We start from the raw sequence: 13,725 nt of genomic DNA on the forward strand, positions 1-13,725 counted from the left end.
CATGGTGCGGCACCGTGTCGGGGTGGCACCGGGGCGGCGGGCAGGGTCCGGTGGAAGGGCGGCGTAACCACGGCCACGGTCCTGGGCGTGCTGCTCGTCCTGCTGACCGCTACCGGCGGCGGTGCGCGTTCGATCGAAAGTGGCGCGAGTGACGCCAACGTAACGGTAACGCCCGGTGGTAACGCCGCCTTCGTAGGTTACGGTGGCTTCGCAACGTACGGCAACCGTTTCGGGCGCTTGCTGCTGAACGGCACGCGCCCATTCGCGACGCCGGCAGCAGCACCCTCAGCAGTGACCTCAACCCTGTCGACCACCGCGGCCGGAGCCGGAGCTGCCCCAGGAGCCGGAGCCGGAACCGCTCCCGAGCACGGACTCGATGAGGGCGTCGGGTTCGGCGCGCCCGATGGAACCGTTTCCGCCGGCTTCAACGACTCCAGCGAGATGCCCCAAATTCCGGAGTACATCCGGGCGACGTCGATGGTGTTCTGTATCATTATCATGTGCCTCGGCGTTATCGGCAACGTTATGGTAAGTGTCGCTCCCGTTTCGAACCGTGTGCACCACGGCGGGTTGATTACATTGCCGGGTGGTTCCGGGCGGCCCTGTGATTTCATTTCATCCTTGCTCTCCCGTCCTCCCCGTCCCCGTTCCGCAGGTCCCGATCGTGATACTGAAGACGAAGGATATGCGCAACTCGACCAACATCTTCCTCACCAACCTCAGCATCGCCGATCTGCTCGTCCTGCTCGTCTGCACGCCGACCGTGCTGGTCGAGGTCAACTCACCGCCGGAGGTCTGGGTGCTCGGCGAGGAAATGTGTAAGTAACGGTTTCGCTCCCCTCTATCCGCCATTATTGATATTTCCATCGTGATAATGGAGGGGAGGATGGCCGAGCTTCGTTTCGTTTCGGTCGGAAGTCCAGCTAAACGCACCGCTTCCGCCGGATGGGCACTTTTGACAAGTTTTGCGTTATCTCTGGCCGTTACTTCTTGGGCTGTGCGGATTGCGGATTGGTGTGCGCTCGCCCGTTTAGATGGCCGCCCACTTACGGGTGTCATTTCCTGCGGCGTGGCCAATGCATCTCGTTCGTCGTCTTTCATCTGCGCTCATTACATGGCGGCGAAGGGAGCGCTGCCGAGCTTCGCTACGGCTTCGCATGATCTAGAGATCTTACGGAGCGCGATAAGCAGCGGGAATCAATTAAGAAATGGCCAAATTCGTTGCCACCGCCGGGACGGGGACAGATCAGTAACGTCGGGGTACCTCGCCCCGGTTGTGTCGGGTTTGGATCTACATTTCACCGTCAAGCGTTGGGTTGGAACACTGTTAAAGCTTCAAAAGAAAGTTTTTTTTACATAATGGAAATGTTCTTCGAAATTGGCGAGAGCTTTGTTCAGTGTTTCTTCTTTCTTTATTTGGCTCTTTGATAAGTGATAAGTGATTCCTCTGCTTATCCGGTAAATACAATCGCAGAGCGGTCTTGTGGCCTGTAAAGCCCGGTCCACACGTAACGATGCATCGTTTCAGATCCGCTATCGCTACGATGCACACATGTCTATCCACACGCACACATGTATGGAAATTGGTCCGAAATTAATGCTCGACGCATTCAATTTTTTTGATCTGAAACGATGCATCGTAACGTGTGGACCGGGCTTAAGAGAGACAATGTCTCAGTTCGCCAATAAATGATCTGAAGTGAAGTTTCTACGTACAAGGGCTGTTAAAAAAGTAGTAAGACATTTGAATTTCTGGGAGTTAGGTTTATCCGATTTACAATTTTTTTACAAGGTTTACAAGGTTGCTGCACATGACTTATGGTGAAAGGTTCGGCTATTTTGAGTAATCAGTCAATTTTTGACAGCTATTTTTGGCTCATCGGCGATGGCGTCTTTATCTCCTAAATCGTATCATAGCGTCGTCTTTTCATGGCCTCCTTCAGTTTCCGGAATACGAAAAGGTCACAGGAGGTCAGATTTGCAGAATACGGTTGCTTTGGCATCATTAGTGTGTTGTTTTGGCCAAAATTTCGCGCAGAAACAGTGATGTGTCCAATTCAATTTTGGTTTTCCCATAAATTCGGGCTCGTGTGACGGATTGCTTCGCGCAAATTGCGCAGGTAATATTTCTAATTGACCGTTTTATTCTTTGGCAAGAACTCATGATGCACCACGACCCTGTAATCTAAGAAAACTGTAAGCAAAACTGTTCACATTCGACCAAACTTGGCTTTTCGACGTTCACATCTTCTCGGCCCTCTGGAAAAATTTTATACCTCCCTATAAGCGCTGCTTTTGGTCTTGATAGCTTCAGATAGATAGGGAAATTGGGATCAATAGTTACTAACCGTGCCCTAAGATCAAGACTTGGTGCATTTCTGTAGAGCGCGTCCGGTTAATGTAATAGCGTTTCGCATGTTTTTAAATTTTCTGGGCAAATAAGTTGCCCAAGTTCACACAGTGAGACGCCTTTTGTTGACCCGACATGAATCCTATAATCGGAAACATTAAACGTAAGCCAAGTTAAGGAATTTGCACATAATGATTGAGAATTCTAATGTTTTAATATGCTTCTCTAATTGTTGCAACATGCACAGGGACTCTTATAGGCTAACTTAGGCTCAAAATAGGAGCACTAGAAAATCACGACGTTCTGCCGTCTTGTTTACGATTATTGACGGTAGCAAAATCCCAAAGATGTCGTGAACGACTCACCTCACTTCGCCGCACGTGCCAGTTTGTCAACACGAACAAAAGTGCTGCTATTTCTCATTTCCGTGTCCGTGTTTGCGGCGGGTCAGAAACTTGCAGCTCGTGATCCGTCTGAAACGTCGTGTCCAGCCGAACGCGGATTGATTTCCCGCTCCCCTTAAGGCATGCTGGCACGTTGTTCGCACCTGTTCCACTGTCATCGACTGCAGCGACTGCAATAAACTCATCGATGGGTGGTCGGCCCGAGACACCATTCGTGGCCCGATTACACCGACGGCTCGGTGCGACGTGCCGTTGACGAACTCGGCCGTGTACCGTGGCACTGATTTACATCGCAATCGCAATGGAAACAAATTCCACCCACCAAACCACACACTTCGGGACCTCCGCAGTCTGGTAAGGTGGCCACCACTGCGACCGACTGCATTCCCATTCTCCCGGGCGAGCGACTGCCGGGAATCGGTTTTTGAATGTGTTCAGCAAACGTTATTAACATAAAATATGACCCATTGGGCGGCGTGGACGGGCGATAGGAAGCACGGTCACGGTGGCACCGTAACGACGCCGACGTCGTTGTCTGAGGAATGTTCCACGTTTTTGCGGTCGTTCTTTTCTGCGGTTGGTTGCCTTTTTTCCGACCATTCTCAGTCTCGGCCCGGTAACGAGTCTTGTCGGAGGTTGTTGTTCCCCCTCCGGAGCCACGCAGGCTACCGGAAGCGGCTGGGGTAGACAAGGCACGAGCGTCTGGCTGGTAACGATAGCCGAAACCGGTCGTCCCCGCTATCGTGCCTCGTCGGGGATGATAAGAGCTCGATTCCCACAAGAAAATCTCCCGGTGCCAATCAACAGTTACGAAAGCCCATGGGTTTGCGCCCCGTTTTTGGCAGTCACCGGAGCCGGTCCGGAGCCGGCCCTGAATCGGGCTCGATAAACCACGCACCGCGGCTCTTAATCCCAGTGCTGATGAATATGTATTAAACTGGCGACGGTTGAAGGTAGCGGTAATTCAATTCACCCGTGAGATAGGATCTTGCAGACTTCGGATCGCCTTTTGCAGTCCGTACGATTTGGTTGAGTTCCGGTCTTTTTTGGCCCTTTCTTCAATTTCCGACACCGCACAAAGGAAGACGTCTTGCCGTGGGTCATGCATGGCGCAAGGACGAACGTGCCCGGTTAACGGGGCGGGCCCAATGCGAAGAAGGTCAACTCTGGAGGCCGAGAGGCCTACCGTACCGTGTCCCGCAGGCGGCCCGCAAGCCGAACGAAGATCCGACCCGGGCGACCGGGACCGAAAGCGAAAAGTGTGATAATTTAAATGCAATTTCACCACGGGATGCCGGCGGAAATTACAATTAATTTTGGACATGCTCTGGTTGCGCTTTTTCCGCTCTCGGCCGGCTCCAGGCCGGGTACATTATGGCCATCGTCGTAACGCATCGGGTCGGGTTGCGGTGCTTTCAGTGTCCATGCTCCAACACTGGCTGCGATAGGGTAATGAAAGTGCCACCCGGGAGAGCCACCCACTGCCACGCCGACAGCTAACAAACACTTTAGAAGACACCGGAGAACACACCGTTCAAGCGCCGAGATTGGCCAACTTGCCAACTCATTGGAGGAGTGTTCGCTGCCGCGTGGAGTTCTTGGTTGGCCGGTTAGAAGGTAGAACGAAGGCTGCCGCGAAGCCTTCGCCGTGAGGTGCGTGAAGTGGTGCTACGCCTGGGTAAGCCCGGGCAAGCAATAAACCGATTACCTGGTGCTACATAAATCTGCCATCATGAACTTGTTGCATCATTCGCGAGGTGATCGAACCGGCGCTCCCATGCGCTCCACTCTTGGACACCCCGCCGTGGGGTGAAAGCTTCGAAATGCGCATCCGGAGCCGGTGGTGGAAAGCTATGAAATTATGCCCAGCACCGTGCCGCGTGCCGACGCCGTGAACGCGCGCAGGAAGCTAATCGGGAACGTCTCTTGGCGATCGCCAGTGGAATGCAGTGCATCTAATGCAATTAAGGGGAATGCAGAAAAAAAAACGGGCGAACAAGCCACTGTCGATGAGCAAATCCCGATCATAAGATGCTTAATTTAATATCGCTGCGCTGCTTTGTGGGACGGCCGTTACGGGCGAAATAAGCGGATAATTTGGTCTGCATCATCACAATCGATTTATGGTATTAAATTGTTGCGCAAAATTGTCTGTCGGGAGATTTTCGGACGATAAATTATGGACCTCTATGGACGTTAAACTATGGACCTCCCGAGATTGGGACCGGACAGGTATATTCACTAGCCGCTTCCTTATGAACACACATTAAAGGTGAACATAAACAAGCGAGTAAAGTACAAACTTTGCTACTTAAAGAATTAAATTGTCCTAAACTACCATCAATTTACCACCGCGACCAAAAAGTTCCCGGAATTTATATCAAAATAAATGATATCTGTTTATTGCTCAAAATCGAGTAGCCCTCGAAGTAATTCCCATGAACTTCAACGCACTAATGCCAGCGCTGGATCCCGCTCTTAAAACATTTTCGAAACTCGATTGATTTGATTAAACAGGAAGAACTCGCAGGGGGCCAAATCAGGTGAATTCGGTGGTTGTTGGATGGTAGTCGTGTTATTTTTAGCCAACAACTCGCGTCTAATGGCAGCATGATGCAAGACCCACGGGATGCTTGGCCCCCAATCCTTGCGTTTTTGACGGATTAATTCCAGCAAAACGCTTCAAAACACCAGAATAGTACTCCTTAAAGCGTCCTTAATTTTCTTTTTCAACAGTTGCATAGTTTGAAAACCGTTGGAATAGTTGTTGCTCATTCAAATCGATTTTTGGAATGTTCAAAAATAGTCAAAACGCTTAGATATGCATGTATTTAATTGTACGCAATATTCACAACTGTTGACGAAATGAGGTGAAATTATTCTGGGAGCATTAGAGACAGTTAAAGCAACGAAACAAAAAAAATGCTAGAAGCGCCGAGTGCTAGTAGTGACAAACTCCTATCGTCCTTGGAACTTTTTAACCACCTTACATAATACACTGTAAGGCGTAGTGTTTCTTTGTTGCTGCAATATACAGATACAGAACAGCCCAGCAATAACTAATGTCCAACTGCCACTTCATTTTAGTTGGACATATCATTTGAGCTTAAGCTACTTTATGAAAAATATTGGTTCAATCGATGATCGGGATGATCATATAAGAATTATTAAACACAAAAATGGATTTAGAAAGGGTAAAGAGTTTGCCTATTAATTATAGAATATCTATCACAAAAATTGACAACTTCATGTTGCCATTTCGAGCGATCGCTTACTTTACGTTGGAACCGTCGCCGTGTGTACACTCGAAAGACTAATTGTTATTACGGTCCAGCTACCAACGTGGCCCAACGCAGAATGTTTTGACATCCATTTCGCCTTTTAAAATCACATCAACCCCTTCCCATAATGCGGGTTTTGCCGGCGAATGGCGCAAGTGTTTGCCTTGCCAGTGCATTGTGCTTCGACGTCTTTGTGCAAAATACTGCCAAAAGCATTATTGTTTGAGCTGAGGTCCACTCAAACGCAGCGCGCTTATCCTCTGCGATGTGGCGCTGTTTTCCTTGGCAGCGGTCTTCTGAGGCAGGAGTCGGATAACGGATAAAGTAGCGCCAGCGGTAAGTGGATTTTCATCCTTGCAGCGTCTCCGGGTGGAAGCTCGCCCCCGAGCGCGGGACGTGGAAGATCCTGCCGATACGATCAGAAGCTCATTTGGCGTCATGGTGTAGCGGCGGCCCGGTGGACCACGGTCTGTGGCAGAGATAAAAGTGCATCGATTTATGCGTCCTGCGATGGCACGTTGCAGCTGGCTTACTGGTCCCTTCTTATTGGCACTTGCTTGGCCGCAAGAAGCAATAGGGAGCCGTCACGTTGCACGGCACGGGCTCCTAGGCTGTGGGACGCAAGTGAAAGAAAGAATCCGCCACCGTACAGAGGGCGCTCCAAGTTTGTATCCGGGGATTAGATTTCCGAGTGTGTGCTCGCCAAATGTCCGGCGCTTTTGTCCCCGGAGGCAGGTTGGGGGCGAAATTTAGGTCATCGTCAAGTTCGTGGCCGGTTCGTGTGGGCTGCTGCTCATCTCAGCAGAACCATTGTTGTCTTCCCAGCAGTGGTCATTGCGTGGCCCTAGGAACCAATCTGAACGCCATTAAAACGACTAGCCTACGGCGGGCGACATGGGTGACCGGATGTGGATGTAAGTTACACCGTCCGTCCAGCTACCGCCGACCAGGCGGCAGCTTATGTCAGCCAGAGCAAACGTAATGGTGCACATGCTTTATCCGCTGCCATAAATCATCATTAGAAATTGTAACCTACATTGTGCTACCGTACCGTACCAGTGAAGCGTGGAAAATCATGTTTGCACAGATTTCTTCATTTTGCTAGCCATGCATTTGCCAAATCCAGTTATAAAATTGCAATTAAAATTGTGACACGATTAAGAATCGACACGTTCGCGAGTTATGCATGCCGATGCCACAGATTATCGCATTTACTCATCGTTACTGTTTGACCAGGTTCATGATTCACCTAAAAAAAGACTCCTTCATTTGCATTGTTATTTTCGCATCATTTATCAGTCGTTCAGAAGTTCTAAGGAGCCTAACCAAGAGCTATTATTCCCACAAAAACAAAAGAAGTACATTATCGGAGAACATACAAAATAAGGAAAAGATTTAAATAAGATACATCCAAAGTAGCCCAAGATTGCTTCATCGTTTACTGATAAAAGCCACCTTCGAAAGGCACAACGGCCGAGCTTGGCCTTGCTTTGTCTTTCCGAATAACCTCCAAGGTTTCGGTCGGAGCTATCGAAAGTTCTGGGCCCTATCGGATATGAAGCGATTTCACCCTTTTTTCTGCTTCCGATACTCGTATGTTGCGAGCTTATCGATACCAACTACCAACCCACGTGCATACTAAATGATGCAACCAGGTTGCATGCTCTTTTTACGTCCCAAACTACACGGCCCTCGGGCAGTGCCTTTCTTACTCGACTATCGGGATCAGAAGCGCTCTACCGTGACCAACGTGACACCGTCCAGGGAAAAAGCGGATTGCCTCGGGCCTTGATGCATCCCTAGTTTCGGCAACTTGTCTTCGGGTTGGCGGCGTTGGCAGAATTCATTAAAATTTGAACTTTCGCCCGTTCACTGCCCCGTGTGCACACGGACCTCCCCCGGGGGAGATTACGTTTTGGGGGGCAAACAAAATGTAAAAGAGAAGCAACCTGAGCCGCAGTAGTTGTTGGTGCAATGTCCGGGTCCGGCAACTGCATTGCCAGCAAGTCGGGTTTCGAGAAACTTTCCACCGTTTGAAAGCTGCAGCAATCGGTGTCGTGCGAAGCAGCGCACCTTGAAGATTGTTTGGCACTTTATATGCATTTGGTGGCGACCCACAATGCACCCATTGACGTTTCGGGCGCGCCACATGTACAGCCAGATGAATTAAGTACACTCCTTGTGGCGGCTGCGGTGACTTCCGTGTGCAAATTAGTGCCGTTTGCGGCCCAGTCCACAATATCGAGTTCCCGAATCGGAGGTAACAGTTTACCGCCGCCATTAGACAGAACCGCCCAGACGGGGGCACTAAACCGTAATTAGCGCCTCCTCGTTTGCGAAGGTGTAAACAAGACTTCAGCTACTTCGGTGCCCGTGTCCGGGGGAGGATACGCAATTTACGAACTGCATTACGGCGGTTGGTGTGGCTGCTTCTGGATTGGATTTCGAATTTACCGAGAGGCGCCACAAAATCCGGGCGCCCACGTGCGTGTGTGTGTTGGCCGCATGTCAAGGAGATGCTGTTTTTTTTGTGCGCGATTGATGGCCCGGCCTACACCTCAATTACCGGATGAAGAAATGCGCATCCGAATGCGGGGTGGGAGCTCGAGGTTCAATCGTCGTCGCGTCGCGAACCGGTCACCACCATTAGATCGTGTGTAAGATGATCGTCCACGGAGCCGAGCCGTTGGATCGGATCCATACCGAGAAGAGAGAAGCGTCCGCCAAAAGTGCAATCATAATCAACTGGGAACAGGGTCATAAATAAACGTATCCGCGCGTCTGGCGAGACCGCGACACGGACACCGGCGGCAGTCGAGCTCGCTTCGCGTAGAACTGTCAGCAGATCCAAAACCGGAATTCTGATGGTGGAATGCATCTTCTGTATGCAAGCGCCGTAATGGACCTCTGGTGCTTGTGGTTTATGGTGCACCAGGGCCATACTAATGAGCTTGGAGATTGGGGAGTTTAGGATGAAGGCGGCGTGCGGTAGAAGTGAGGCACCGGTCAGAAGCAGAACGAGTAGCAGATTCTTCGGTGGAGGATCAAGATTAATGTTCCCACCTTTCTTACTGCTGCTACGATACGGTACGGTCAATTGTGAAACACCAACAATGTTGCCCTTCATTGTATCCGAGCCAATTACGCGTTTGAACTGCCTCGGATGTTTTAATGTTGCGAACAATGGTGACGCATGCGAAGATGGGTCCACCATTCCATTATGTTGTGTTCGACCGGGGATTAAGCTTTCGCACTCAAGTCAGATGTCAGTGTCAGTTTGGATTCGAATTGAAACGTCTTTGGCTTGGAAGCGGGCGGTTCGTCGTAGTCGGATGATCTGCGGACGAACGACGGACGTCCACGAAAAAAAAATCGTCTCTTTATCGTTCACGCCACTCAAGAGGGTGGTGCGGTCATGGCGCGAAATGATCATCATCATGATGAACGGAATCGATAGTCAAGTATCAGGAGCGCAGACCGCAGATTCTCCGTCATCCAGCGTAGTTGGCTTCATCCGTCACCGTGAACGTTCCTTCGGACAAGCTGCCGATCCGGCCGATGAACAGAACGTGGCCGCCGGTTTGCGGACACCACCGAACGGGGTTCACGGGTGCACTAAACCGTGCGTAGGATGAATTAACGTCCCCGTGTGCCAAATGACGCCGAAGAAGGCACCGGCGTGGGTCATCCGACGCGGTGACAGACTGAACAGCGCGAAACGACTAATACTCAAACCCAATTAGGGCCGATAAGATAAGGGAACCAAGTGACTTTACGGTACGACTCTGTCGAGAACATAAAAAACGAAATAAAAATAAAACAAGCGACAAGATCACAAGTTGACCAAGAAGAAACAAGTTGGCAAAACTACATTTTGCATTTGAGGTTTGTTTTTTTCTCAAGAGCAATAATAGCATTAGTACTTTATATTTTCAATATTATTTGGTGCATAGAACTGTAGTAAAAGCTTTGTTGCATATGAAACCCTTAAGAAGTATTTTTCTAATTTTTCGAAAGTGGCCATCTAGTCATACAAGTATTAATTATGTATGAAATAGTTTCAATATTTAGCTAAAAAGTTTTTATTTTAATTTATAGAAATATCTTCACAGGTTACTTTCACATAAAAGTACTTCTTTAGTTCATCCACAGGGAACGAGTTGCATCATTCTGGACCGCTAATGCAACTATAATTATGTAATCAAACAAATGGCCCCCAAGAACACACGCCAGCCAATTGAGCGCATGCATTCCAATATGACAGGAAAAAAAAAGTCTCAATCCACTGTCGACGACCGGCGTGCGAATGTTTATCTTTCCTCCGCGTGGTCGATGCATCCCCACGGTGCACTTGTGCAGTCCGCTCTTTTATACAGCCGATGATTATTTGCATAAATATTTTGATCAACCATGTCGACTTGTTTTGCTACACGCCAGAAGTTCTGGGCCAGCATCAAAGAAGATCGAAGTCAGCCATGCCAAAAGAGACCCTGAGCAGCTACGTTGGTCTCTGACCAGCGATTTGTTGGTGGATCGTGTTTCGTGGCTGCGTGTGGATCTGTGACCGTCACCCGCGACGCTTTACTGACGTAGTCGGTTGTCAAACGGTAGGAAAACTTCAATCGAACGGTGCCGCGTCCAAGCAAACGGACGATGGGCGGTGGGTTAGCCTTTCTTTCGACGAATACCCAAGGTTAGCTGTGCTTGATTACTGCCATCGTGGGTCCGGTGGGGTACGATTTATGGTGGTGGTGGCAGGCCAACGGAAATGTGGACGTTACATTCGAATACCCACAGAAGCGCTGGACAGTTTCAACATCCGTGCGGGGACCCTTTTTGGGCTACCGGCCTGGGCCAGGAAAAGATTGGCTAGGATTTCCGGCACTTCGATGCGTCACACGGGAAGCGGACACATTAGGCTTGTTTTGGGGTTTAGAAGTGCACGACCACCCGACACCGGCACCCAACACCTTTGGCCCACTTTGGCCCACTTTGGCCGTTATGTGACAAAGCGTCCGCCAGCGCCAGCCGCGAAACCGCGACGCGTTGAACCGTATTATTTTTATCGTTTTTCGAAGCACCACAATGAGAAAACAATAAATAGCGACCGCTAGGGCTAGGCGACCGAACCAGTTTAGTGGATCGGAAACCGAAAACTCCACTAATAAAGCATGAAACGGTGTCATTGGAGCGTGCAAATTGATAAAATTTTATCATCGTGTACACACCCAAAGGGTTACTATTTGAATACATTTTGGGGCGATGTGTCCCGGTGCTGAAATTGGACCGGCAAACAATTATGGAAGGCTCCTAATTTATCGCTGTTCAATAGGGTCCATAAACACGCAACGCAATTCCCCGACAGGTTCGCCGCTTACCTCGATGGCCCAATTTACCAACCACTCGGCTGTGCAGTTAATATATCACTCGAAATCTTTTCGAACATGACTGTAGCAGAGACTATTAATGTAACACTATTAATATAAAAAACCAAGAGTATTAAATTAGATAAAAAAAAATTATATGCCAATTTAAATATGCCCAGTTAATTTGTTTGTTTTAGTAGTAGGAAGCTAATCAAAGCACAAGAATTATGTTCAAACCCAGATAAACGAACGTGTATGGAGTGAATGTAATTAATTAAACAATGAACAAGGACACTATGAAAATTGAAAAGCAGAAAATAAGTTGCTGCCACCAGCTACTGTACACTTATCGAAATAAAAATTCCGATTTGGCCACCCATTCCGGTTAACTCGCCGGTTTTCCCGGCCCGGCGTGCTGAAATGATAAACGAACCGGTCGCGTAGTAGTAGCAGTAGTAGTATGATGGTAATTAGTTACGAATCTAATTAAAAACCAGTGAACCAGAGAACCGAACCGATGAGTTTCTTCTGTGGATCGTCGAAAGTAATTTGGTCGCATCGTTTGGTTGAAAAGAAAATCTTTCGCAGAGCTTTATATTTTTGTTTTCTCACCCTATCTGTCTTGTCGCGAGAAAACAGAAAAGAAAACATGGTAACGGGAACGGCCGGAAAACTTTTGATGGAACTAGGTGTGACAGGTATGCTTTCAATTTTTCCGTGGTTTTTTTCTGTTTTTTTGCGAAACCCAATGCCGTAGAATCGAATGAACAAAACCACTCGAATGGTTCGGGGAAGTGCCGACTGTTATTGCCAATCATCTTTAAGTATTGTTGTGAAACAACACTTGTAGTGCCACTTCTAGTGGCAGGATGTTATGTGAGCAAAATGATCGTCGTTGAAAATAAACAATTGTGTAGTTGAAGCTTCTATGAGCATTCAAGTTACGGAGAATTAAAAAAAGGAATCGAGAAAAGTGCAGTGACCATCCATGGTAACCGGGTTTAGTTGTACTTGAGATTTACCGGGAAGCCGGGAAGTGAATTGCTGTGTTGTTCGAAATGAATGCTGATCGGTAGAAAAGTAACAGAAGCGCAGACGATTTCCGAAGCAAAGTGCAAATCCGTGAACGGTAATAGTAAACCAAGTGCCGGCGGCGAATGAACAGAAAAAGGTTGCTTCAAGTTCACTGTTTTCAAGAGTCATGAACATGGGTGGATGATTTTCGCAATGCTCCAAATTTCGTTCATGAGCCATGTTAAAAATGAATATAGAAAATAAATATGTTTTATAGAAAGAACAATAGCAAATAATGAACAACCAGCCGGGAGCTATTGTTTTGTTTTTGCGTGTTCATTTTGAAACTAAGTTGTTGTTTGCAATTCACGATTAAATAGATATCATTTGAATTCTTAAATATATCAGCTTAAAGAAGCATAAATAAATTATGTTAAGGTTGTTTCGTTAACCCAACGATAGAGTTGTGTGTGGTTCCCCATGTTGAAATTGTCTAAAATTTTGTTTTTACTTTCTCCACATCACTCCAGCTCACTACACACATAACGATAAAATCCAAACCCGCAATCGCCAATAAAAAATACAATCCAAAATCAAAGGAGTGCCGCCGAAACCGTATGGTACACATCAGAACCGGTGCGCCTTTGGACGTCTCAGACCGGCCCCATTAGCACCGGCTTCGCTTCGGCAGCCGCAAAATGGAGCCACTAAATTGGTTTTGCTCAGCCATCAGCACCGATTTTTCCGTCGTTCGGTCCAATTTTCTCGATCCTCGACGCCGGATGCCGGCGTACGAAATTAATTCGTAATATAAGCGTTAATGTTTACATGACGCCGATTTTGCGCCAACGTCGTTACGCCACATCTTGCTGGTTCTTCCTCCGAATCGCATAGCCCGGGACCCCCGGCAGCTACTTCCGGCGCTAAGCACCGGTTTGAGGTTATGTTTTTGTTGTGTTTACCGATGCGGTTTCGATTAGGCTGTGTGGTGGTTCTGTGGGCTGTGTGATGACTTGGGACGTGTTGGGACAATTTTCTCTAGCTTTGTTTGTGTGTGTTATCCGTCTTGTTCCAGGCAAGGCGGTACCGTTCGTGGAGCTGACGGTGGCGCACGCAAGCGTCCTGACGATTCTGGCCATCTCCTTCGAGCGTTACTACGCGATCTGCGAACCGCTGAAGGCGGGCTACGTTTGCACGAAGGCGCGCGCCCTGCTGATCTGTCTCGCGGCCTGGACGGTGGCGGCCATCCTTACAAGGTAATCTCACGCACGCACTTCGACCGCCAGACATAACTCGCCGACGCCGGCAAA

General features: G+C 48.6%; 1 protein-coding gene across 1 annotated transcript in view; it reads left to right on the forward strand.

Annotated features, from left to right (window-relative positions):
• Nucleotides 1-441: 441 nt before the first annotated feature.
• LOC128270277 (uncharacterized) overlaps nucleotides 442-13,725 on the forward strand; it is a 30,554-nt gene continuing 17,270 nt past the window's right edge. The window contains exons 1-3 of the mRNA XM_053007679.1: nucleotides 442-528; nucleotides 656-818; nucleotides 13,491-13,671. Of these exons, the coding sequence (XP_052863639.1) occupies nucleotides 442-528; nucleotides 656-818; nucleotides 13,491-13,671 (431 nt within the window). The remainder of the gene's footprint in view (nucleotides 529-655; nucleotides 819-13,490; nucleotides 13,672-13,725) is intronic.

Source organism: Anopheles cruzii, chromosome 3, assembly GCF_943734635.1.
Source record: "Anopheles cruzii chromosome 3, idAnoCruzAS_RS32_06, whole genome shotgun sequence".
In the NCBI taxonomy this organism is placed as follows: domain Eukaryota; kingdom Metazoa; phylum Arthropoda; class Insecta; order Diptera; family Culicidae; genus Anopheles; species Anopheles cruzii.